This window comes from Schistocerca gregaria, chromosome 1 (assembly GCF_023897955.1).
Source record: "Schistocerca gregaria isolate iqSchGreg1 chromosome 1, iqSchGreg1.2, whole genome shotgun sequence".
Classification (NCBI taxonomy): Eukaryota; Metazoa; Arthropoda; class Insecta; order Orthoptera; family Acrididae; genus Schistocerca; species Schistocerca gregaria.
This window is the reverse complement of record NC_064920.1, coordinates 866,989,863-867,015,495: the sequence shown is the minus strand read 5'-3', so window position 1 is coordinate 867,015,495 and position 25,633 is coordinate 866,989,863. Positions and strand designations below refer to the sequence as shown.

The following is a 25,633-nucleotide window of genomic DNA, read 5'->3' as shown; positions in this document are numbered from 1 at the left end:
TCTGTTTGTGGGATGTTTATCGTGGACGTTGATGTCGTCACTACGAGGGCGCGCGCGAATGCGTTGTACATGTGACATATGTCGGTATTGTGCGACCATTATTTAGTTATTTATGGATGTTATTTATTCGGTTTATTTATTTATGTCTTGTTTATTTCTTCTGCGATTTCGTTTACGTGCCGATAGTACTGCATTTCTATTACGTTTACTGTGTAGCTGCATACCACCTCTACACACGTCGCTCTCCTATGGGCTTATCACCACCCCACCCTGTGGAGTTGTCAACGAGACACCCTATCCCAAGTCTATTTCCTTACAAAACATCACGTGTTATTTTTATTTCACATCCATAGTTTAAAGGTATTGTAGTTCACCATACTGCGGTGTACGCTATGTTACCACACGTCGGTGTGGACGACTAAAACGTACAATAGGACAGGGGACGGAAGAGTACCCCCTGCCATGCACTTGACAGAGGCTTGGACACCTATAGTTTTCAGCCAAGAACTTGGCAGATAACCTGAAACAAAATTCTTAGGACATTGCTAACAGTAGGTTTATTGTTGTGTAGTGTGTAGAGTGAGGTTCTTTTCTCGTTTTGATATCAGTACACTAACGTCTTTTAGAAAAGTAATCGTTTGTGAGGCATCTACGGGGGTTTCTCGTAGGGAGAACTGGTGGCCTGCCGCACCTGTGAAGTCCCTGCCGGTGTCGAGGAAAGCAATGTCGTCGTCGGTGGCGGGCGCCGCCTGGTGGCGGTACTGGCTGAGCGCGTAGTAGCCGGAGGGCCGCGCGGGCAGCGTCAGGTCCCTCTGGCGGCGCGTCACCGCGTCCAGCGCCGCCTGCAGGCTGTCGCCGCGCGCCTGCGCCAGCGCCGCCGCCGGCAGCACCAGCAACAACAGGATCCACCGCAGCTGCATCACCTGTGGCAACAAACACGGTTTCATTACGATTCGGTTAGAACTACATTATTTTGAAAATTAGCTGTATTAAAAAATTTTGGCTAGGTTCTGCCATTTACTTGGAAAAACAGGGTGTCCACAATGAGACTCTAACATTGTAATATCCTATATCTTTCACATTTCAAATGGTGGACCTGTGAATTCTGAAGGGGCAGACAGAGCAACTCAACAAGTTTGTGGTGTGCAAATTTGATACGCCAAGTGGAGCTGCAGTCAATTGTTTTAGCAAAATGGAGGATATGAAGGAGCGTGCACAAGTGGTCTGGTGGTATGCAGAGACAAAATCGGCGACCCAAGTGCAAAGAAACTTTCGTCGAGTTTACAACAAAGCGCCCCCGTCGTTCAAGACTATAAAGAAATGGTGTGATCAGTTTTTGGCTACTGGCAGTGTTGCGAAAGGGCATAGTGGTGGTAAGTCTGGAATCAGGGAACATCATGTGGAACAAGTGCGGCGGTCATTCGAACAAAGTCCACAGCAGTCACTGCGACAGGCAGCATGAGAACTACGTACGAAACGCTCAACAGTGCACGAAGTGCTTCATCAGCGATTACGTTTGTACGCACATAAAGTGCGGGTTGTGCAAGAAATCAAGTCTGATGATCGACCAAAGCAAGAAGAATTTGCATGTGTCATGTTAGATCACATTGCCGCAGACGAGACATTTTTATCACGCGTGATGTTTACTGACGAGGCAACCTTTCGCGTGTCAGGGGCTGTCAATCGTCACAATGTGCGCATCTGGGGGTCCGAAAATCCACATGCACCTAGGGAACACATGCGCGACAGTCCGAAAGTTAATGTGTGGTGTGGTTTGATGATAAATCGTATTGTTGGGCCGTTTTTCTTTCAGGAGCTGACTCTGGATGGAGCCATCTACCTGGACATTTTGGAACAATTTGCCGTGCCTGAGATAACAGATCTCCAGCCAAATGTGATGTTTCAACAGGACGCTGCACCATCCCATTCGAGCCTTGATGGCCGAAAATTTTTAAATGACACATTCCCGGAAAGATGGACTGGCCGTGGAGGTCCAATTCCTTGACCGCCACGTTCGCCTGATATAAACTCCCTCGATTTTTCTTATGGGGTTATGTGAAAGACCAGGTATACGCTACAACAGGAAAGGACCTAAAAGACTTGAAACAGCGCATAAGAATTGTCATCAACTCTGTCACAGAACAGATGCTCCGCAACACATGTCACGAAATCGATTATAGACTTGATATTCTTCGCGCTACCCGTGGCGCCCATGTTCAAGTGTACTGAACCGTCCACCTTTGTCTGAAAACATGATGAGCTGCTATATGATTTCCCTGTATTTGACCTTCCATAAATTGTTTTATCTCTCAGATTTTATGAGTTCAAATGTTGGAGTCTCATTGAGACACCCTGTGTATCTTGATACCAGAAGTTATTTGACTACGGTATTCCGTAAGATTTATACATGGGAGCCCTACAAATTTTGAATTTCATTACATCGTTGCTACAGAAAATACTGTTCAAAAGCACTATGGAGTTTATACACACGTTTCAAAGGTATGTTAGTAATTCGCATTCGATAAATGAAATGAACTTGGCTTAAAGCTCTCGAGAGATAAAGTCAAGGGAATTTCGCTTGTTTGCAACAAGTGTCACAGCTCTGATGTCTTTTTCGGTTTGAGGTTCTATACTGAATTTGGGTTTTCCGTGATTCGTCTTAAATCGCTTCGAGCAAATGCTTGGATGGCTCCTTCGGAAAATGCACGACCTATTTCCTTCCCCATTCTTTCGGAATGCCAAATTGTGCTCCGTCTCTAATGACCTCGCTGTCGACAGGACGTTCTTTTAGCGCGTTTGATCGTTTTCTCAGTCTCTGTTTTGATAAATTATGTATAAAGATACCGAAAAACATTGAATTTGTAGCTATTAAATGCAGCAAATTAGCGATATATCTACCTTTGAAATTCTTTCGATTTTAATTTGTGGTACCAGTTGTTTAATCTTTGTTCATTCTTGTTGAGTTGTGGTCCTCAGACTGATGACTGGTTTGACGTAGCTCTCCACTCTACTATGCCCTGTGCAAGCCTCATCTCCGAATAACTACTGCAACATATAGCGACGGAAGCCGTGGGATGGTGGTAGCGCGGCGTACTCGGAGTTCAAAAAGGACGGTGCATTAGCGGGGCTGTCATTTGTACTCAGGTGATTTATGTGAAAAGGTTTCCGACGTGATTATGACAGCACGACGGGAATTAACAGACTTTGATCGCGGAATGGTAGTTGGAGCTAGATGCATGGGGCATCCCATTTCGGAAATCATTAGGGAATTCAATATCCGCGATTTACGGTGTCAAGAGCGTGTCGAGAATACAAAATTTCGAGCATTACCTCTCACCACGGTCAACGCAGGCCGGCCGCTGTGGCTGAGCGGTTCTAGGCGCTTCAGTATGGAACCGCGCGACTGCTGGTCGAATCCTGCTTCGGGCATGGATGCGTGTGATGTCCTTAGGTTAATTTTAGGTTTAAGTTGTTCTAAGTTCTAGGGGACTGTTGACGTCAGATGTTAAATCCCATAGTTCTCAGAGCCATTTGAACCATTTGATCAACGCAGTGACCAACGGTCTTCACTTAACGACCACGAGCAGCAGGGTTTGCGTAGAGATGCCAGTGCTAACAGACAAGCAACACTGCGCGAAATAACCACGGAAATCAATGTGGGACGACGACTAACGTATCCGTTACGACAGTGCGGCGAAATCTTGCGTTAATAGACTGTGGCAGCAGACAACCAACGCGAGTACCATCGCTAACAGCAGTACATCGTTTGTAGCATCTCTCCTGGGCTCCCGACCATATCGGTTGGACGCTAGAAGGCTGGATAACCTTGGCCTAGTCAGATGAATTCGGATTTCAGTTGGTAAGAGCTCATAGTAGGATTCGAGTGTGGTTCAGAGCCCGCGAAGTCATGGACTCAAGTTGTCAACAAGGCACTGCGCAAGGTGGTGGCGACTCCATAATAGCGCGGACTGTGTTTACACAGAATGGACTGAGTCCTTTGGTTCAACTGAAACATAATAGACTGTAAATTACTATGTTTGGCTACTTGGAGGCAATTTGCAGTCATTCATGGATTTCGTATTCCCAAACAACGATGGCATCCACGATGACAATGCACCATGTCACCGGGCCACAGTTGTTCGCGATTCGTTTGAAAAACATTCGGGATAAATCGAGGGAATGATTTGAACACCCAGATCACCCGACACGAATCAAAAGTTTCAAATGGCTCTAAGCACTATGAGACTTAATATCTTAGGTGATCAGCCCCTCGACTTAGAACTACTTAAACATAACTAATCTAAGGACATCAGAAACATCCATGCCCGAGGCAGGATTCGATCCTTCGACCGTAGCAGCAGCAGTGGTACCGGACTGAAGTGCCTAGAACCGCTCGGCCACAACGGCCGGCGACACGAATCCCATCGAACATTTACGGGACTTAATCGAGAGGTCAGTTTGCGTACAAAATCCTGCACCGGCAACACTTTCGCAATTATGAATTGCTATAGATGCACCATTGCTTAATATTTTTGCAGGGGAATTCCAACGATTTGTTGAGTCCAGACTACGTCGCCGAGAAAAAGGAGGTCCGACACGATGTTAGAAGGTATCCCACGAATTTTGTTCGTCTCATTTACAGCCATTTGACCGTATTTGTCTCCCTCTATAATTTTTATGTCCCACACCTCCCTCCATTACGAAATTACCGAATCCTTGATGGTTCAGGATTTTGTCCCACCTACCGATTCCCTCTTTTAGTCAAGTTGTGCAACAGATTTGTTTTAATCTCAGTTTTATTCAGTACCTACACATTACTTATTCGGTGTACCCAGCTAATTTTCAACAGTCTTCTGCAGCACCATATTTCAACGGTTTGCGTTCTCTTCTCGACTGAACTGCTTATCGTTCACGTTTCAGTGCCGTACAAGGCCACAATCCATTTTATTCAGTACCTCCTCATTACTTATTCGATGTACCCATCTAATTTTCAACAGTCTTCTGTTTCACCACATTTCAAAGGTTTGCGTCCTCTTATCGACTGAACTGCTTATCGTCCACGTTTCACTTCCATACAAGTTCACAATCCACAAAAAAAAACCTTTAGCTGTGCATTCCTAACACTTCAGTTTATACTACATATTAAAAAATTCTCTTTTTGGGAAACATATCTCTTGCTGGTGGGTTGGTTCATAAGTTCATGGCGTTTTCCCATAAGGTTAATAAACACAATAGATACACGTAACAGAAGCGTTAGTCGTCGATAATATATTCTCTTTCGCTATTTCCAACAGTTTGCCAACACTGGGGTAACTTTTCGATTCCTCGACTTTTGAAATCACTCTGTTTTGAGATGAAGAACTCGTCGATCCACGTTCTGAGAGTATTTTCATCCGGAAAGGAAGTTCCCTGAAGGTTGTTCGATAGAGAGCGGAAAGAGTGAAAACCTGAGGGCCTATGATCAAGTGAATATGATGGGTGGGGACTGACTTCCCAACGCAGCACCTGTATAATGTTTTTTGTCAATCTAGCAGAATGCGGGCGGCGTTATCTGGGAGCAGCATCACTTCACGCAGCTTTCCTGGTCGTTGTTCTCGGGCTGCGTCTGCAACACGTCTTAGTAGACAATAAATGTCAGCAATGAGGGTTGCACCTCGAGCAAGCAATTCGTAGCACGCTATTATGCAAATTGTGGAACAGCTATGGTAGGGTGTACTACGAATTGCTTCCCCAACGTGTAACCATCTCTGCTAATATTTATTGTCAACAATTGAGACGTGTTGCAGACGCAGTCCAAGAATAACGACCAGGAAGACTGCGTGAATGACGTTAGTCCAAGATAACGCCGACCGCATTCTGATAGATTGACAAAAAACTCTATGCAGGTGGGGTTGGGAAGTCACTCCGCACTCACCTTATTCACTTGATCTTGCGCCCCCAAATTTTCACCCTTTCCGCTCTCTCTTCACAGTGTAGATCTCGGAATATTGAATTCCCTAACGATTTACGAAATGCGATGACCCATGCGTCTTGCTCCAACTACTATTCCACGTTCATAGTCTCTCTATCGAACAACCTTCAAGGAACTTCCTTTCCGGATAAAAATACGCTCCGAACATGGCTGTTTCAACAGATGCATAACATTATCTTTTGTGGAGGCGCGCAGGTCTTTACACCGTGAAATGCTGTTTTGTTTAGTCTCAGCCACACCTTTCATTTCCTTACGTTAGCATGAAGCCACAGCTTCTCGTCACAATGGCCGCCAGCTGATTTTTTTTTATTTTGGCTTAGAACACGCGACACCCACACACCCGGATTTTGAACCATCCCCACTCCATGAAAATGACGCACTACGTTGGGAACACCACATTTCATCACATTTACTAGTTCTGAAGTACGCTGACATGGGTCATTGCGGATTAATGCGTTTAAACTATCTTCGTCAAACCCCGAAGGTATTCGTAAACGTGGAGAGTCACTTATGTCAAAACGATCTTCCGTGAAACAAGAAAACGATTTTCTTCCCGTGCTCTGTCCAATAACATTATCTCCACACAGTGCAGAAATGTTTCTGGCTGCCTCCACTGCTGTCATCCCTCTACTGAACTCAAAGAAAACAATATGTCGTAATATTCGTTTTCTAGCTTCCACAGCTCCACTCAGTATCTCCAAATGACAAATTGATAATACGTAAACTCAAACACCAACAGCGAACTAAGAATAAAAAAATGGCAATCGATAAATTTACCCATAGCGACAGAAATATCAACATGGAAAACAGAAACGATACGAACTTATGCACCAACCTAGTACAACCAGGCTACATTTTATACCCTCCCTATTTCAGCCGTCGTCAATATTACTCGTATATATTACTACTCCCTATCGTACACACTAGAACTATGGTTCCTATTTGAACTACTTTAACAAAGCGCATACATAGTGTGCAGGTGAAATTTGTTCAAAATTTATATTTATTCAACGAATTTGTCTCGTAGCACACTCTCACACCAGCCCAGCGAATTTGCGTAGCACATATCGGGTAAATTTGTGGCCATACAATCACAGAAATAAGCTCTATGATATTAACTCTTTATTAAAAGTATCTCGATATTTTTCACCGCTTATTACTGGTACGAAAAACATTATTAACATTTTTGGTACTTGAAAAGCAACGTTTTTTTTTCCTTTGACACAGTTCAGTTTGCAGCTCTGAATGCAAGAATTATTCAACAATGCCGTTATTAATCAATAAATGTTTAAAAAAAGGGCTAGCGCATATAATACAATTCTGGTCTTAACGAAAATGTAAACAACTGTTTTATACCAAAATCGTGTGCTGCGAGGTAGTTATCAGCGCAATGACAGGAAGTTAGGGTTTAATACGCCATCGATGAATGCGAGAATGGACCAATAAATGAACCATCGTTCGTTCAAAGGAAGACTCTCGGGCCAATCCAAAAGTGGTTCTGAGAAACCACGGAGAAGTTTAATGAAGATAACAACATTACTTTTTTCAGGAAGAAGTAGGAATGGAGAGACAGTATCCTTACATGTATTACCTCATAAGGTAGCGCAAGTCGTTGTTACGTAACACCTGTAAGAGTGGAGGATGGTACTCTTACGTCACAAAAAATTAGACATGAAAATACCATAGTAATGACGAGCACTTCAAAATTTAGTGTAATGGAATAGCACAGATCTATATTTCCAAGTATTACACCATTTTCTGTTTGTACCAATTACGTAATAGTATGGTAGTATAGTCATTTTTTAAAAAGTCAAGCGGAATTCTGGACAGAGTCGTAACTAACAAAAATACTGTGATGTTATTAAAAGATATATCTTTAAATATAAATGTCACTGATGAAATTAGAAGAACTTCATAGTATCTTTCACAGTTTTGTCATGTCGTAGTTGCGTGACTTTCGGAGTAAGTTTACGAGAACTTTAGCGTTAGTGATTGTGTTATAAACAAAGAGAGCCATAAAGCAAAGTACGATATTTAAGAATAATAGCTAAGAATAATGGCATCTAACTCGCTTAATTTTTTTTATTTTGTTCATATTTAATCTACGAGAGAATGTTCGAAAGTAACGCCTCCAAATTTTTTATGTGAAATCTCCTAACGCTTTAAATTTTAAGTAATTAACATTCTGCATATTTATTCTTCATGTCAGACTTCTGCTGCTAGAGGATTCCCAATTGCTGCGTGTAACATGGCGGTGTGTAACGTAATTATGTCAGTGCATGAGAAACAGTGTGCTGCACTCGTGTTTTGAATTAGAAGAATTTGTCCACACATAGAGCACTCTCTCCTTCAGCATGACAACACTAGAACAGACACGAACGCTGCGACATCTGCAACAATCCGACGCCTTGGGTTCATTGTCATCGATCACCCTCTATATAGTTCCGACTTGGCTCCATCCTATTTCATCCATCTGCTTCCAAAACTTAAAGAACACCTTTGAGGTCGTAGGTTACAAGTGCTACTCTGCGATGAAGTGATTGGCACAGGAGAGGAATTCGTGATGGAAAAAAAGTTTTTAAATGATTTAAGCGCCAGTCTACTTCCAATCACTGCGTTGCATTACATCAACCTTAATTAATTTAAAGTTCCTCACCACAAAAAAATAAGTACCGCATTGAAACATAGCCACCTGTGCAATGCACATTCCTGACTGCATGTTACTTCCGTGTACAAATTTATACCAGAGCTGGTGTGGCCGAGCGGTTCTAGGCGCTTCAGTCTGGAACCGCTACGGTCGCAGGTTCGAATCCTGCCTCGGGCATGGATGTGTGTTATGTCCTTAGGTTAGTTAGGTTTCAGTAGTTCTAAGTTCTAGGAGACTGATGACCTCAGATGTTAAGTCCCACAGTGCTCAGAGCCATTTGAACCATTTGAGCATCTGATCTATGAATCGTGAGCGCCTAGGAGTTGTCAGTACTGGAAGACAAAGAAATGAAACGTTGTCCATTTCATGTCCTTTAACTGCGCAGCGGCTGCATTACTTACCCCTATGCCCGAAAAGTAAGTACCCAAGTTGGCTTCTCTCGAGGTCGAATTTAGCGACGTCCGTTAAAATTAAGCACATCATAAAATGTTATTGTCTCTGCAGGTGTTTTTGTTTGTCACAGAGGAGGAAAGCTATACTCTTTTGAAGCTCATAACATAAGTTTAAGTTACTGGGTGCGGCTGTTAGGTGCTGTTATTATTAAATAACCGCACGATTCTTTTATTCGGGCCGTAAATTGACGCATCACTGACGGTATCAACAAAATGGTCTCTAGTTGGCAGAAATGTGTTCGTCGCCAGGCTGACTATGTTGAGAAATAAATATGCAGGCATGAAGAGTAAAGAAGCATAATTTTAATAACATTTGTTTGTTTAAAAAGCTTTGAGAGTTTCCACATAAAATTTCGGAGGTATTACTTTTCAGCAAGACCTCGTAATATATTATGGTTATTGGCGTCGTCGCACCGAAACACAGAGCTTCTTAAATAAACTTCAGTGTAAATAAAAAGTAGGTGCTATGCTGCAGTAATCTGTCTAGTTTACAAACATCCATGTGAAAAAAGTCCCTTCAGAATACTCAATCGAGAATTGGCCGGAGACGGACTGTGGTACGTCCTGCAGGAAATTCTACGTCGCAGGGAAGGAATCTATAGCCACGAACCACGACCGCACGTTGGATGTACCGGCTCGTTATGTGAATTTATTGGAAAACAGGATCTGTGCTATTGCCGGTAAGATAGGAAGCAGTGTGTGGTGAAATTAGCCACTTGCCTCGCTGGATGTACTGTCGAAGACATTCATTACATTTTGCCACTGAGTGAAGGCGATATTGTTCTCCGTATTACAAAAGGTGAACGAGACAGGCTATGAACTGTACCTATGGCCCCTAGACAGCCCACTAAACCACCCGATCTTCATTCCAAAGAAAATGTCTGGGACTTTCAGGCACATTGGGCGAAACAAAGCAATCAACACCTCTGCAATTTAGTATCCCGCCCCACAGGTCTATTCACCAATACCGGTTTCATGAAGAACGTATTGGACTCTCTTCCTCGCCGAATTGGGGACATTATCAAGGGTAAAGGGGGTGTTACACAACTTTTGCGAAAAATGGTTCAAATGGCTCTGAGCACTATAGGACTTAACTTCTAAGGTCATCAGTCCCCTAGAACTTGGAACTACTTAAACCTAACTAACCTAAGGACATCACACACATCCATGCCCGAGACAGGATTCGAACCTGCGACCGGAGCGGTCGCGCGGTTCCAGACTGATGCGCCTAGAACCTCTGGGCCACACCGGCCGCCACAACTTTTGCAGCATGCCTCTTGGGGTACACAAATTTCTGTCCATTGTGCTTGGGTACGCTCACTAACAAGGGGAGGCCACGACACTGGGTCCACAGATTTACTTCAGACTTTCTACACCTTTAGTCACTCATTAAAACAACATAATGCGCAAGTAGTAAGGTGCACTACCCTGTCAACTCCGAAAAAATCGCGAGAGAAGTTTTATGAGTCTGTTATGTGGCGGATGTATCCGTGCGTAAGTGGCAAACGTCAGAGTTCATTGTGGTCAAGGGTCCGGCACGTTAACTCAACGTGTTCTGTCGGTCAGTGTGCTAGCTACCCCCTGTAATAGAAAAGTGAATGAATGGATCAACGATAAACATGAAGAAGCGTCATGGGAAGTCCACCCGCAACAAATACAACGACCAATAACGAACAAAATGAGATTTCAAAAAGTGGTTAGCGTTCGACTGTTGTAACATGGACGAGCACGAAGCAACGGTTCGACTACCGCTCGCAATTAACTTTTAATCTATATTTATTTCAGCACTGATCGTATTATCTAATTTATATGACATTTGAGAGATAATATAATTAAAGGAACTACATGTTTTTACATGATGTTTTAGTGAATTTCATGGTATTTGACTGCTTACTAATTTTAATTAAATTTAATTGTCAGAACAAACATATTTATAACTGTCTACAAGTAAAAGAAAAAAACGCACAGAGTTTTCGTGAAAGTGCATGCCTGTCGTGATTTCAGAAAAATCTCTTTTACATGCAGTCTGGTAATGTACCCGGAACTACTTTGCACCTCGACGCCTCGAGAAGCAGACACAGAGACAGGCCTCATTTGGCGGTTAACGTGCGTAGTGGTGAGACGTTGCTAATGTAGGAAGAACGAATAGTGTAAGTGCAATTTTTTTTAAATATCACAGAATTTACACTTTTACTACTTGTACTACAAAAATGAAGGTGATTCGAACCGTCGCCTCATACACGTGTGTCTTACGAAGTTCTAACGCTACGCACAGATACATCAGTTATTAAACAGACGCGTAAAATTTCTCTTGTGATTTTCTCGGAATTTCCAGAGTAGTGCACCTTACTACTTTCACATTACGTCGTTTTAATGGCCCACTAAAGGTGTACAAAGTTTGAAGTAAATCTGTGATCCCAACGTCCTGGCCTCCCCTTGTAAGATACAGGTTACGTAATTTCATTTCAAGGAAAAAAATAGAGGTAATTTTTGCCCACTTCTTAGGCTCATTTGATGTCAAACTGTTTTCAGTACGCACAGATAGGCTACTAAACTAGGACTAAATTCATTAACATCATTAACCTGCATGAAAATGAACTTACTCTCTTCTTCTATTAAACTCTGTAATGGTTTTCAGTAACAAAATGGTTTAAATGACTCTGAGCACTATGGGGCTTAACATCTGAGGTCATCAGTCCCCTAGATCTTAGAACCACTCAAATCTAACTGACCTAAGAACATCACACACATCCATACCCGAGGCAGGATTCGAACCGCTCGGCCACCCCGACCGTCTTTTCAGTAACATCTTTATGTTAGGGAGGGGCCCAGAGCTAACTCTGATGTATCTGTGTTGCAAGAGGTGACCCAGATTAGGTCTAGTGATAGTAAAAAACTGATAACTCCCAGATCAGGAAGTTGCAGTCTGTCAGTTGCATACTATCGAAGCCTGTACTTGAATTACTACCAACATATTTATAAAAAAAAAGGTTGCCAGCTCGAGATCATCAAACTGCAGAGTGCAGAGCCGCATTGGCATTCAATTCAAAGTCGTGGTAGCTGGTTCGGTTCTAGTGATAGAAGATATTTTCCTGACATGTAATTGACGTCATTGTAGTAATTACATTGCCAGCTTGAACTAACAACTGTAAACAACAGACATGTAGAACTTCCGGGCAGTTTAAAACTGTGTGTCAGACCGGGACTTGTACCTCGGACCTTCGCCTTTCGTGAGCAAGTGCTCTGTCAACGGAGATACTCGAGCACGACACACGACCGCAACTCACAGCTTCACTTGAGCCAGTACCTCATCTTCTACCTTCCAAAGTTCACAAGTTCTTCTCCTTAGCTTGCAGGACTAGGACTTTTGGAAGAAAGAGTATTGAGGAGACAGGACTTAGCCACAGCACTTGACGTGTGTCATGTTCGGGTAGCTCTGTTGATAGAGCACTTGCACGAGGAAGGTAAAGGTCCCGGCTTCGAGTACCGGTCCAGCACACACTTTTAATCTGCCAAACAATTCAAATCAGCTCTCACTCCATTGCAGAGTGAATACTCATTCTGGAAACATTCGACCATTCAGTTGTAAGCAGGCAGTGTTAGGCAGTTAACGTGTGGCCGTGGTGTGTCAACGTCTGTATGTCTCGAATCGCAATGGGGCAATGTCTCTAAATCAAGCGTTCAAGACATTTTAAAGAACGTTTTGAAGAATAGAAAAGTGTGTATGAACCCTGTTCACCGCACCTTGGTTCCTGAACAAACTCTACGACACGTGGAATGGGCTGCCATTCCTCTGGAGGCAATCACACACCTAATTTACAACGTTCCCAGCAAAGTTCAAGCCGTCATGAAGGCAAACGGTGGGCACAACCCATTTCAATGTCCGCCAGTGGGTGTCTAATAATCAATTCCGCATTACGTAGAGGTCTCCCGTTGTCTTGAGCTTATAGTGTATGTTGTTCTTTTCCATGCTGTCACGTACCAGGAAGGCCAGCACGTGTAGCTTTGATTTAAAAAGCCATTAATGACTACAACGAACTCGGAAGTGTATTAACAATAAGAGCAGTACTCTGAAGAACGAATAAGACACTAGGTCACTCCAGCCACAAGAAATCGCATGAATTATTGAGTCATACGTATATGTGGTATTGAAGGTGAATTTTGAGTTAGCTGAACAGAAGCAAAGACAACAATTTAGGAAGTTAACAGATAAGAACAATTTTATAATATAATTTCAATAAGTGAAATTTCCCTGCAAGTAACTTACGTAAATAATAAGACAAAAAATGGTTCAAATGGCTATGATCACTATGGGACTTAACATCTGAGGTCATCAGTCCCCTATAACTTAGAACTGCTGAAACGTAACTAACCTAAGGACACCACACACAACCATGCCGGAGGCAGGATTCGAACCCGCGACGGTAGCGGTTGCGTCGTTCTAGACTGAAGCGCCTAGAACCGCTCGGCCACACCGGCTGGCATGACAAAAATACTAATTATCTAATTTTATAACTTTTTGTACATGTTCTTGCAATTTAAATTGTGTAGTGCAACTTCAACATGTGACCTCTTTTGCAGTCAGTGTTGACGTACGTGATACGCAGTTTGGAGCAATTAAGTCGCATGACTCTAGACGTCCTAAAATCAGTGTTTGAACTTGCATTTCGAATTATTTGTGCAATGAAAAATTTAGTTACTTATATTTTGTTCACTAGTCCTCAACTTCATCTTGTCACTCACATAAATGTTCATATTATGTATCTAACCTTCTTGAGATACCATTATTACAACAGCCATTTCCCATCTTCTAATACTAAAAAATACAATTCTATCTTACTATGTTTATTTGTGTGTAGTACTGACCATCTCCATGTTTGCCATCATTTTTACCCCTGAAACAAAATTATGGTTTCGAACATAGTCTCTACGCTCACAAGTTATAAGGGCAGTCAGATGGAAATAAGACAGATGGAAAAATATAAGTAACCTGTTTATTATTTCAAAAGTAATCACTATAACTGTTAATGCATTTATCCTACTCTGAGATAAGACGGTCTTTGCCTTCATGGAAAAATGTTTGTGGTTAATTACGGAACCATGGTGTACCCTGGCGTGCTTCCTCGTCCAATACTAGTCGAAAGGCACAAATGTCTTTCTTGAGGACTCCAAAAACATGGAAATATGGAGGTTGGGACTGTGTGTAGGATGTGTAAGGGCTTCCCAGTAAAACTTCTGCAGCGTAGTCGAAACAACTTTGACAACATGTCAGCTGGCCCATCTGAAGGTCCCTTGTACATCAGTGAACAACGATTTTCTTAGTTCTTCGTTCTGTTTCTGCGTGGGAAGGTAGAGATGCTTTCTGAAACGAAACAATCCATATTTTTAAAAGTTCTTTATGCTCTTGAGGATATAATGATGATATTTTTGTGGTCTTCAGTCTGAAGAATGGTTTGACGCAGCTCTCCATGCAACTCCATCCTGTGTAAGCCTCTTCATCTCTGAATAACTGCTCCAACCTATATCCATTTGAAACTGCTTACTGCATGTATCCCTTGGTCTCTTTCTAGCATTTCTGTCTCCCTTTATTTCCTCCATTACCACATTGTCGACTCCTTATGTCTCAGGATGTGCCCTACCACATTATCCCTTCTTTTTGTCGAGCTGTGCAGCACATTTCTTTTTCCCTCAGTTCGATTTACTGCCTCCTCGTAGGTTACTGAATTTGCCGAAGTTATTCCCAGCATTCTTCGTCGAACTAACATTTCAAAAGCTTCTATTTTATTTTTCCCTCAGTTCGATTTACTGCCTCCTCTTAAATTATTGAATCTGCCGAGGTTATTTTCAGCATTCTTCGTCGCACCAACATTTCAAAAGCTTCTATTCTTTTCTTGTCTGAACTGTCTATATTCCACATTTCACTTCCTTAGATGGCTACATTTCAGACAAATACCTTCAGGAAAGATTTCCTAACACTTAAATTTACGTTAGATGTTAACATTCTTTCTCTTTCGGAAATTCTTTTCTAGCTTTTGCCAGTCTGTATTTTATATCCTTTTTACATCTGCCATGTTGTGTAAGAAAACTCATTTACCGCTTCTAGTGTCTCATTCTCTAATCTAACTCCTTCAGCATCGCATTATTTAATGCGACTACATTCCATAACCTTTATTTTACACTGAGCTGACAAAAGCCATGGGATAGCGACATGCACATATGTATACAGAAGTAGTATCGCGTAAACAGGGTATGAAAGGGTAGCTGGTATTTTTACTCAGGTGATCCACGTGAAAAGATTTCCAACGTGATTATGGCCGCACGACGGGAAGTGGTTCAAATGGCTCTGAGCACTATGGGACTCAACATCTTAGGTCATAAGTCCCCTAGAACTTAGAACTACTTAAACCTAATTAACCTAAGGACATCACACACACCCATGCCCGAGGCAGGATTCGAACCTGCGACCGTAGCAGTCCTGCGGTTCTGGACTGCAGCGCCAGAACCGCACAGCCACCGCGGCCGGCGCACGACGGGAATTAACAGACTTTGAGCACAGAGTCGTAGTTGGAGCTAGACGCATAGGACATTCCACTTCGGAAATCGTTAGGGAATTCAGTATTCCAAGATCTACAGTGTCAAGATTGTGCCGAGAGTACCAAATTTCGGGTATTACCTCTCACCACGGACAACACGGTGGTCGACGGCCTACACTTAATGACCGAGAGCAGCGGCATTCGTGTAGACTTGCAGTGCAACACTGCGTGAAAAAGTCACAGAAATCAATTTGGGACGTACGACGAAGTTATGACAGTGGGGCGAAATTTGACGTTAATGGGTTGTGGTAGCAGTCGACCTACACAAGTGCCTTTGTTAACAGAACGACATCGCCCGCAGCGCTTCTCCTGAGCTCGTGGCCGTATTGACTGAACCGTAGGTGACTGGAAAGCTGTAGCCTGGTCAGATGAGAGCTCATTGCAGTTGGTAAGAGCTGATCCCACGAACCCATGGACCCAAGTAGTCAATAAGGCACTGTGCAAGCTGCTCCATCATAGTGTGGGCTGTCTTTCCACGGAATGGGCTGGGTCCTTTGTTCCAACTGTACCGATCATCGACTGGGTTTGGTTGTGCTCGGGTGCCGGCCGCTACGGTCGCAGGTTCGAATCCTTTGTTCCAACTGTACCGATCATTGACTGGGTTTGGTTGTGCTCGGGTGCCGGCCGCTACGGTCGCAGGTTCGAATCCTGCGTCGGGCATGGGTGTGTGTGATGTCCTTAGGTTAGTTAGGTTTAAGTAGCTCTAAGTTCTAGGGGACTGATGACCAAAGATGTTAAGTTCCATAGTGCTCAGAGCCACTTGAACCATTTTTTGTGTTCGGGTATTTGGATACCATTTGCAAGCATTCATGGATTTCACGTTCCCAAACAATGTAGGAATTTTTTTGGATGTAATGCACCATGCCACCGGGCCACAGTTGTTCGCGATTATTTTTAACAGTCCTGACTTACCGAGCAGCTGATTTAGCCACCCATATCGCCAGATATGAATGCCATAGAACATTTATAGGATATAATCGAGAGTTCAGTTCGTGTACAAATCCTTCACTGGCAACATTTCCGGGATAATGAGCGGATACCGAGGCAGCATTGCTCAATATTCCTGCAGGGAACTTCCGACTTGTTAAGTCGATGCCACACCGAGGTGCTGACGACACCGAGCAAAGGGAAGTCTAAGAGAATTACAATGTCATCAGCAAACTTGAATTTTTTTTTTATTTCTTCTCCTTAACTTAAGCACCCTTACCAAATTTCCCCTAGGTTTCCTCCACTGCTTGCTCAATACGCAGAGTGAATAACATCTAGGATGGGCTACCAATCGCCTGTGACTTAATACACGTGTGTATTGGCGCGTGTCTGGGACTGAACTATCGGTTCCCTGTGGCACTGAAGCAGCTTGGCGCAGGAAGTGGGCGTGGCGGAGCGCGTGGTGTGGATGGTAGGGGGGGGGGGGGGGGAGGGCGGGGTGCGGGACGGAAAGGGGTAAGGGGTGTTGCAATCTCGCGAGTAGCGCCACCTCTGACATTCAAGGTCCTCTGGCGCTGACGCTAATTATGGCACTACGCTCTGTACTCCGATGGAAATTTCCCAGTTCTCTTTCACGTAACCTCACTGCTAAGACGTCAACGCTTTCGGCTCCTCTAGCAGACGTAATAACGTCGCGAAACAGAAATCTGCTTCATAAGGACTTCATTTAAAACGAACGCGCGTTTTAAACCTATTGCAAATTAGAATTTATGAGTAACTGCATTTTTATCTTTGACAATGTACATGCATTGCTATGTCTGGTCTGCTCTACGTTTCAAATGTGTGCTTTATGCACATTCACTATGCAAATCCACACCCAAACACGTTACAAACACTGTGTATATTTATGTAACTATGTTTGTTCCATATTTCCTCCTAAACCATTGGATCGACTTCAACCCAACTTGATACATATATCAGTTACCGTCTGAAAAAAAATCGCTGTCGAGATAAAAACAATATACCTATCAAAGATTTCGGGGTGGAGCTGAAAAAGCAGTGTAGCCCACCACGTGCGAATACCCAGACTTTATTCTTCCCGTGTTTGAGCAGCTTTACACATAATTTCATACTTTTAAGAAACTTCCTAGCTGGCAACACCCTCAAAGTGAGAAAACGAAAAAAAAGTTTATCGCTTTCTACATTTTCGCTGTTCAAGCACTAAAACTGCCGTACCAGGCAAGACGCTTTAATTTATTACTTCTTTACTATTAACTATTTTCAAGATACATTTTTCAGACAGTAATCACATGTACTTCTGAATATACCTGTAAAATTATATCAATGTAGGACACATAGTTCAATAACTAAGGCATCATAAACACTGAGATGCGTGAAAAGCTGCCACATCTTGCATGACGTTTAAATTTATTACTTCTTTGCCACTGAATCTATTCGTACATACTTCACAGGGTGAATCCAAATGTGCCGATGAATGTACCTACAAAATTATATCATTATACGACACATAGTTCAGAAGATATGACGTCATACCACTGAACTGCAAGAAAACTGCAGCGCGAAATTCGCTAGAGATACAGGTGAACAATATGTACAAAGACATGTGAAACATACTAAATACGAGTGAAACATGTATGAAATGTGCGTACACGGGCAAAACCACAGATATGAAACTTATCTTAAATCACTAGATCGATTTCAACGAAACTTGGTGCACATACTACATACCATCTGGAAAGAAATACTGTGGGGCTAAGAACGAGCAACCTTCTATAGGGGTATGGGTCATAAAGTGGAGAGCGAAAAGGGTAGCACGAGATGGACAGACAGAAAAGGGGAAAAAGGAAACGGACACAGACAAGATTGAGGAGGAGATGAACAGAGAGAGGGGGAGGAGAATTGGACAAAATGGGAAGAGGAGGAGATGGATTGAGAGAGCGGAAGGTGGAAATGAACAGAAAGGGAAGAAAAGGAGATGGACAGAGAGAGGGAGGAGGTAGAGACGGACAGACAAAGGGGGGAGGCGAACAAGGACGGGGTTCGTCGGCATGCATTAATTAAAGCCGGTGGAATTTAATTTCGCGATTCTAAAGTAAACGCGAATTTTATGGCTTACCCAATGCCAGCTCGTTGCCACCGACAGATAAAGTTTTGAGAGAGGGGTAATTGTAGCATGACGCAGTTAGGGATGAAGACACCTACAACGCGAACAATTGTGAAGATGCATCTCGGGGGAAATTGCAGATGAAATGAATAATGCACCGGAAGAGTAAAGATGATTTCATCCGTACATCCGTCGATTTTCATGCATGTCCAGAATATTGCAAACACTAAGGAAACGTAGGATAAAATGAGACGTTCTTCCAGAATACCTAAAACACTGAAGAGGTAAGAGTAGGTTTCTTATGGCTCTAAAGAGTTATTTGACTCTGATCCATCAACCAGCAGAGTCACGGCATTATCAGGCAATCGACCACTTTAGATTATAAGTTTGAGCCGGCAATCATTCTAGCGGGAATGTTTTAAATTACAAACTGTGCCTGACTGAATTATTGTCTTTGGTGCGTTACATGACTTGTACGCTCTCCTGTATACATCTTTCCATGGTTCTCATAGCATTTATGTGTGTTCGCTGTTCAATGCATTAATAAATTAATGTTTCCTAGACTGAAACCGCCACGAGCCACAAAACCAATTCTTTCTAGAAGCCCACTATTGTGGAAAAATTATGCAATGACTTGTAGGAAACACGAGAGGCGGGTTCAGTTACGGAATATCCAACTTCTTTTATCTGTATTTGTAATATATCTGAAATTTCCTTATAGCGGACATTGCATATTTTTATCACCTATAAACATAATGTGGAATATGGGTAGATGATTTTTGTTTCATTTTCAAGAATAAGACTACAAACTGTTAATTTATAAGCATTCGTACGAATTAGTAGTGCAAGAACTTCGTTCCACTTGTGAATCCGTAAGTGTTGCATGACAGAATCCAAACGAAAATTGTGTGGTGTCTGCTTAAAGTATATATTGCAAGTCATGTTGTACCAGCTTCATTATTGCTATTACTTTCGATTGTTGCTAATTCATTGCCATCAGGAGGAAGTAGTTTTTCAAATGCAGTATCTGTGTGGATAAATATGTGAAGTTTCATCCTGAAGAACGTAACTTCACAAATACGAATTGGACACCAGGACTCAATTTATTTAATTTAATCCGGAATGTGCACGGCTTTATCGGAACTCAGAAGCTGTCAGTTCACCGACCATGTTGTTGAATGTATATTTACGCACTCTTCTGAATCGGGAAATGTTGTCAGGGGCAAAGAAGCTTGGATGTGACGAAATCATCCCCGTAGATATTGTAAAAAGCTTGTTTGTTCTATTACTAAACATTTGGGGTATAAATTTTGAGGTTGGTGAATGTTTCATAACAGTGTATTTCAGTCTGACGGTTTATGAAATATCCGTGAGTGGCAATACTTTCTAAAGAGCAAAACATTGTCTCAGACCGGAATTTGATCTCGACCCTTGCACAGAGTATATTTCATTGACTGAGATACCAGGAACGCTTCAAGGTCACCTCCAAATCACCAACAACATCCTTTGTCTTTCCAAAGTTGCTCATAATCTCTCCTGGAGGTCCTGTTGGCAAGCTCTTTTCTTTTATTGGGACTTAAGTCATCTTACTTATTTCATGAGACGAATTTATCTTCTGTGCCTACTTCATTATTTCAGCGTGGGACTTGAATGAGCGTTATAAGTTATTAGATATATTCGATTCTACGTCTTCCCCTTCAGTTTCTGCCCTCCGCGTAGTACAATGGGAATTATACCTTGATGTCTTAACCAATTTCTGCCATCCTGTTCCTTCTTGCTGTCAGTGTTTTTCATACATTCGTTTCCCCACCGATGCTGCGGAGAGCCTCCTCTTTCCTTGCCTTATCAGTTCACCTAATTTTCAACATTTGTGTCTAGCACCACATCTCAACCGTTTCGATTCTCTTCTGTTCCGGTTTTCCCATAGCCCAAGTTTCATTACAACATAATGCTGCGCACCAAATGTACATTCTGAGAAATTTTTTCCTCAAATTGACGTTTATATTTGACACCAGTTGATGTCTCTTGGCCAAGAATGGCCTCTGAGTCAGTGGTAATCTTCCTTTTCTGCCCTCCTTGCCTTGTCCATCATGAGGTATTTTGCTGTCTAGGTGGCAAAATTCCTTAACTTCCTATACGTCCTGGTCCCCAGTTTTCATATATAGTCTGTCGGCAACTTTATATCTACTAGTCCGCACTGCTTTCATCTTTCTTCTGTTTTCTCTCAAGCCATATTGTGTGCTCATTACACTGAAGTGGCAAGGGTCATGGAATACCTCCTAATATCGTGTCGGACTCCCTTTTGCCCCGCGGAGTGCAGCAATTCGACGTGGAATGGACTCAACAAGTCTTGGAAGTCGCCTGCAGAATTAAGCCACGCTGCCTCTAGCACCGTGCATAATTGAGAATGTGTTGATGGTGCAGGATTTTGTGCACGAACTGACCTTTCGATTACGTCTCATAAATGTTCTAAGGGATTCATGTTGGGTGATCTGTGTGGCCAAATCATTCGTCCGTACTGTATGGAATGTTCTTCAAACCAACCGTGAACAGTTGTGGCCCGATGACATGGCGCATTGTCATCCACAAAATCCTCACCGTTGTTTGGGAACAACAAGACAATTAATGGCTGCAAATGATCCCCAATTAGCCGACTTAACCAGTGGACCGAGTCTATCCCATGTAAAGACAGCCCACGCCATTATGGAGGCACCTCTAGCTTGCACAGTGGTTCGTTGACAACTTGGGCCCATGATTTCGTGGGACCTGCGCCACTCTCAAACCCAATAATCAGCTCTTAATAAATGAAATCGGGACTCATCCGACTAGGCCAAATGTTTCCAGTCGTCTAGGGGTCAACCGATATGGTCACGAACCTAAGAGACGCTGCAGGCGATGTCGTGCTGTTAGCAAAGGCACTGGCGTCCATCGTCTGCTGTCATGGCCCACTAACGCCAAATTTTGTCGCACTGTCCTACCACATATTCTCATTGTGCACCATACATGCTACGGTTGTATCATGCCGTGTTACTTGTCTGTTAGCACCGACAGCTTTATGTAAATGCTCCAATTATCATTCCTCGTTCAAAGTCTGTTAGTTCCCGTCATGAGGCCGTAATCACGTCGGAAACCTTTCCACTTGAATCACCCGAGTACAAATGATAGCTCCGCCACCGTATTGCTCCTTTTGAACCTCGTGTATGTCATGCTATAGCCATGCCATGACTTGTGTACCTTGTGTACACGGTACTACCGCCATCTGTATATATGTATATTACTATTCCACGACTTTTGTCGCTTCAGTGTAGATAGTTTATTCCATTTAACAGACACTGCAGTGATTCCTCCTTTTGACTGAAGATACCAATATAATCAGCGACTCTCATAGCTGATATGGAATACTGACCTGGGAGAATAGCGCCAACGTCCAATACATCGTTCCTTCGAGAAGTGCTAGTCCAGCAAAAGATACAGGAGAGATTCTGTGGGAAAGCAAAATGATAATAATAATAATTTTGTGAGACTAAATGGTCAGCTGTAAGACTTTCACTTGGACACTTCGGTGACTTGCATGTCCCAGACCTACCCCAGTCAACCAACTGTGGAAGAGAGACCTACATTTTAAATAGTCCCGCTTGCAATGATGCGAGAAGTTTGAGCAGTTTCATCTGTAATGGTCTGGGGCCGACGACATAAACAGTTCCTTAGCTACTACCTGGCCTTACTGGTGAAATTTTTCTACATTAGTATTCATTCACCCATCCTTGTGGCCACTATAAGGTCCGATTAGGAAGAATGGGGAGAAACTTTTCGTTTTAACAATGGTAGCATTCAAACACACACATCCTGCGATGGTAAGGATAACGAGACGTGAGCATCAGAGATCGCCGTTTACTGGATAGGTAACACTGCAGTCATTATCTACAAGCCCCTGACTTCGTTTCAACATACCTTGCGTTTCAATTGTTATAGTAGACTGAGGTGACAAAAGTCGTGGGATAGCTACTTCCTAATTTCGTATCCGACGTTCTTTTCCAGGAGGCAGTGCAGCAACTCGATACGGCATGGACTCAACAAGTCATTGGAAGTCCCCTATAGAAATACTCAACAATGTTCCCTCTCTCGCCGCCTGTAATTGCGGAAGTGTTGCCAGTGCCGGATTTTGTGCATGAACTAAGCTCTCGATTATGTCCCAAAAATGTTCAATGGGATTCATGTTAGGCGATTTGGGAGGTCATATCATTACCCCGAACTGTCCAGAATGTTATTCAAACCAGTCGCGACTAACTGTAGCCCATTGCCATGGCGCACTGTCATACATAAAACTTTCATCTTTGTTTGGGAACAGGAAGTCCATAAATGACTGTCTATGGCCTTAGTTGGTTCTGTTGGACCAGAGGACCTAGTCCATTCCATATAAACATAAACGACGCCATTATTGAGCCACCACCATCTTTCACAGTGCCTTGCTGACAGTTTGGGTCCATGGCTTCGTAGGGTCTGCACTACACTCGAACTCTACCATCAGCTCTTACCAACTGTAATGGGGACTCATCTGAGCATGCCTCGTTTTTCCGTTCGTCTATGGTCCAATCGATATGGTCACGAGCCCAGGAGAGGCGATTTCGTGCTGTTAGCAAAGACAGTCGCGTCAGTCTTCTGCTGCCATTGCTCATCTACTCCAAATTTCACCGCACTGTCCTAAAGGATACGTTCGGCGTACGTCCAACATTGATTTCCGCGGACACTCCAAGTAATGTTGCTTGTATATGTTAGCATTGACAACTCTACCCAGCCCTTATGCTCTCGGCCCTTAATTGAAGGCCGTCGGCCACTGCGTTGACCGTGCTGGGAGGAAATGCCTGAAATTTGGTATTTTCAGCACACTCTTGACACTGTAGATCACGGAATATTGAATCTCCCATGCGTCTTGCTCCAACCACCATCACGCGCTGAAAGGCTGTTAATCCCCACCGTGCGCCCGTAATTACGTCGGAAATCTTTCCATATGAATCACTTGAGTACAAATGTCAGCTCCACCACTGCCCTTTTACACCTCGTGTACGCGGTACTACCGCCCTGTGTACGTGTGGGTATCGCTATCCCATGAGTTTGATACATCTGTGTACGTTACGGCCACAAGAGCAGATTTCTTGGACATAATTTGACAGCATATTGAGGTATGAAGAACTGAGATACCCCACGCCCAGTGGACAAAGGATGCCTGTTCTCACATTATAGTGAGGCGCGTCATTTATAGCTACGCTCCATATATTTCGCTTCACATAAATTTTATTCCGTTTCTAAATTGTTTTCCCAGGTAAATAATACACCACTTTAGATTCCACGTTATCATTACGCAGTCCGATAACTCGATTCCTTAATCCGCGATCTTGCTGAATTGCGTCTAGTTCCTGTCATTACAGGAGAATTTTGGAATGAAAGTAATTCTTTAGAAAAGAATTCGTGCGAAGAGAATATTCTCGAAATGGTGAAAGTGAATAAACACGTAAATCCAAAACAGTAATTAGACCTTCTGCGTTACCTTTTTCTGTAGTGACGGTTAGAGCTCACTGACGCCCCTGTGAGTTAGGCAAACTGTTGTGCTTAATTGTTGGGAAAGAGACAGGAGGGACTGACTAAAACTACTACTGTATTATGATAATACTACAAATCATTTCATGATATGTTGACCATTGATAAGGTACAAGCAATTTACTGAATCCTGACTGCATTATGTGGTGGCAAAACATAGAGCAAATAATCAAATTGCGAAAGCGATTCAAACATCGTTAACAACGACTTACAAGATTTAATTTTAGCTAGATAGATACAAAAAGGAAACGGGGTACGTTACAGAATAATACTTTGGTTTCAGGTTCAGCAGAGTAAAAAGTTGTTATCTCGATTAATTAGAGAGTTTAATACTTAAATCACCATTGCTTCTATACTGTTTTAGCTCCAATCTTCTCCACGAACAGAAAAAAAAATCGCTACTGACTCAAATGATTTACCTGCTTTTTACAAGTCTTTCTTTCAGGCCTTCTGGGATATTCTGGTTAGAGCAAAGACATGGCTGTAATACCGACTGTATGTATCTACAGTTAGAGGTCACAGGACCTCAACCTAGATTCAAGGGTATCTATAGTTTGCCTAGATGATAATAAGGAACCTGTAATATGATAAGAAGGTACAAAGTGTTTGTGAACTTCATTTCCCTTCCAATTATTCAGTGGAATGTTTAACCATCTCATCCGGGAAAGACGAAAGTTTCCTTAAAATTTCTATGGCAAACACCTCAAATGCTCAGTCAATAAAGAAAAGAGACTAGTCACATTAAAGAGGACCTATTGGTCAAGGCGTATTAACACGCGACTGTTACTCGAACTTGGACTGTGTTAAACTGTGATAAGTTTATTCAAACTCGAACAACAAAGAGGAAGTGTAAGTCTACCACGTCGGGCAAAAATCAGACGAGACTGATGTTGAAAATCTCTGTACTAATGGAATATATTCAACTAGTGGTGGTCGCACTGAAGATAGGACGCATTTGAATCAACTCAAGTCTACATATTGGCCTTCCACAGCTGGAAACAAACCTGCACATCCTTTGCTATAAGATGGCTCAGAAGCTCAGCCGTTTAAGCTTCTGACAGAGTGCAAGAACAAGTCTGTAGTCACACTGATAAACGCTTTCTGTAATAGTACCCGATACATCGATGATTTCGTCATATCATCAAGCGCCAATACACTCAGAAGAATCTTAGTGAAATGGACTCTGGCCGCGAATGCCTATTCTCGTATAAGTCTGTAGTACAGTAAGTCGTCCACTACCACGGGATTTTTTTTTTTTTAAATTTCACACCTCTAGGACACAGCTGAATATCGAAAACCATTCGCGCATTAATACCCCATGGC

The 25,633-nt window shown here is 42.7% G+C and overlaps 1 protein-coding gene across 1 annotated transcript in view; it reads right to left on the bottom strand.

Moving 5' to 3' along the window:
* The window catches only part of LOC126273067 (uncharacterized), a 404,495-nt gene that overhangs the window by 225,787 nt on the left and 153,075 nt on the right, over positions 1-25,633 (bottom strand). Inside the window, exon 2 of the mRNA XM_049976476.1 lies at positions 692-923. Coding sequence (XP_049832433.1) covers positions 692-920 — 229 coding nt within the window. The 5' untranslated portion in view covers positions 921-923. The remainder of the gene's footprint in view (positions 1-691; positions 924-25,633) is intronic.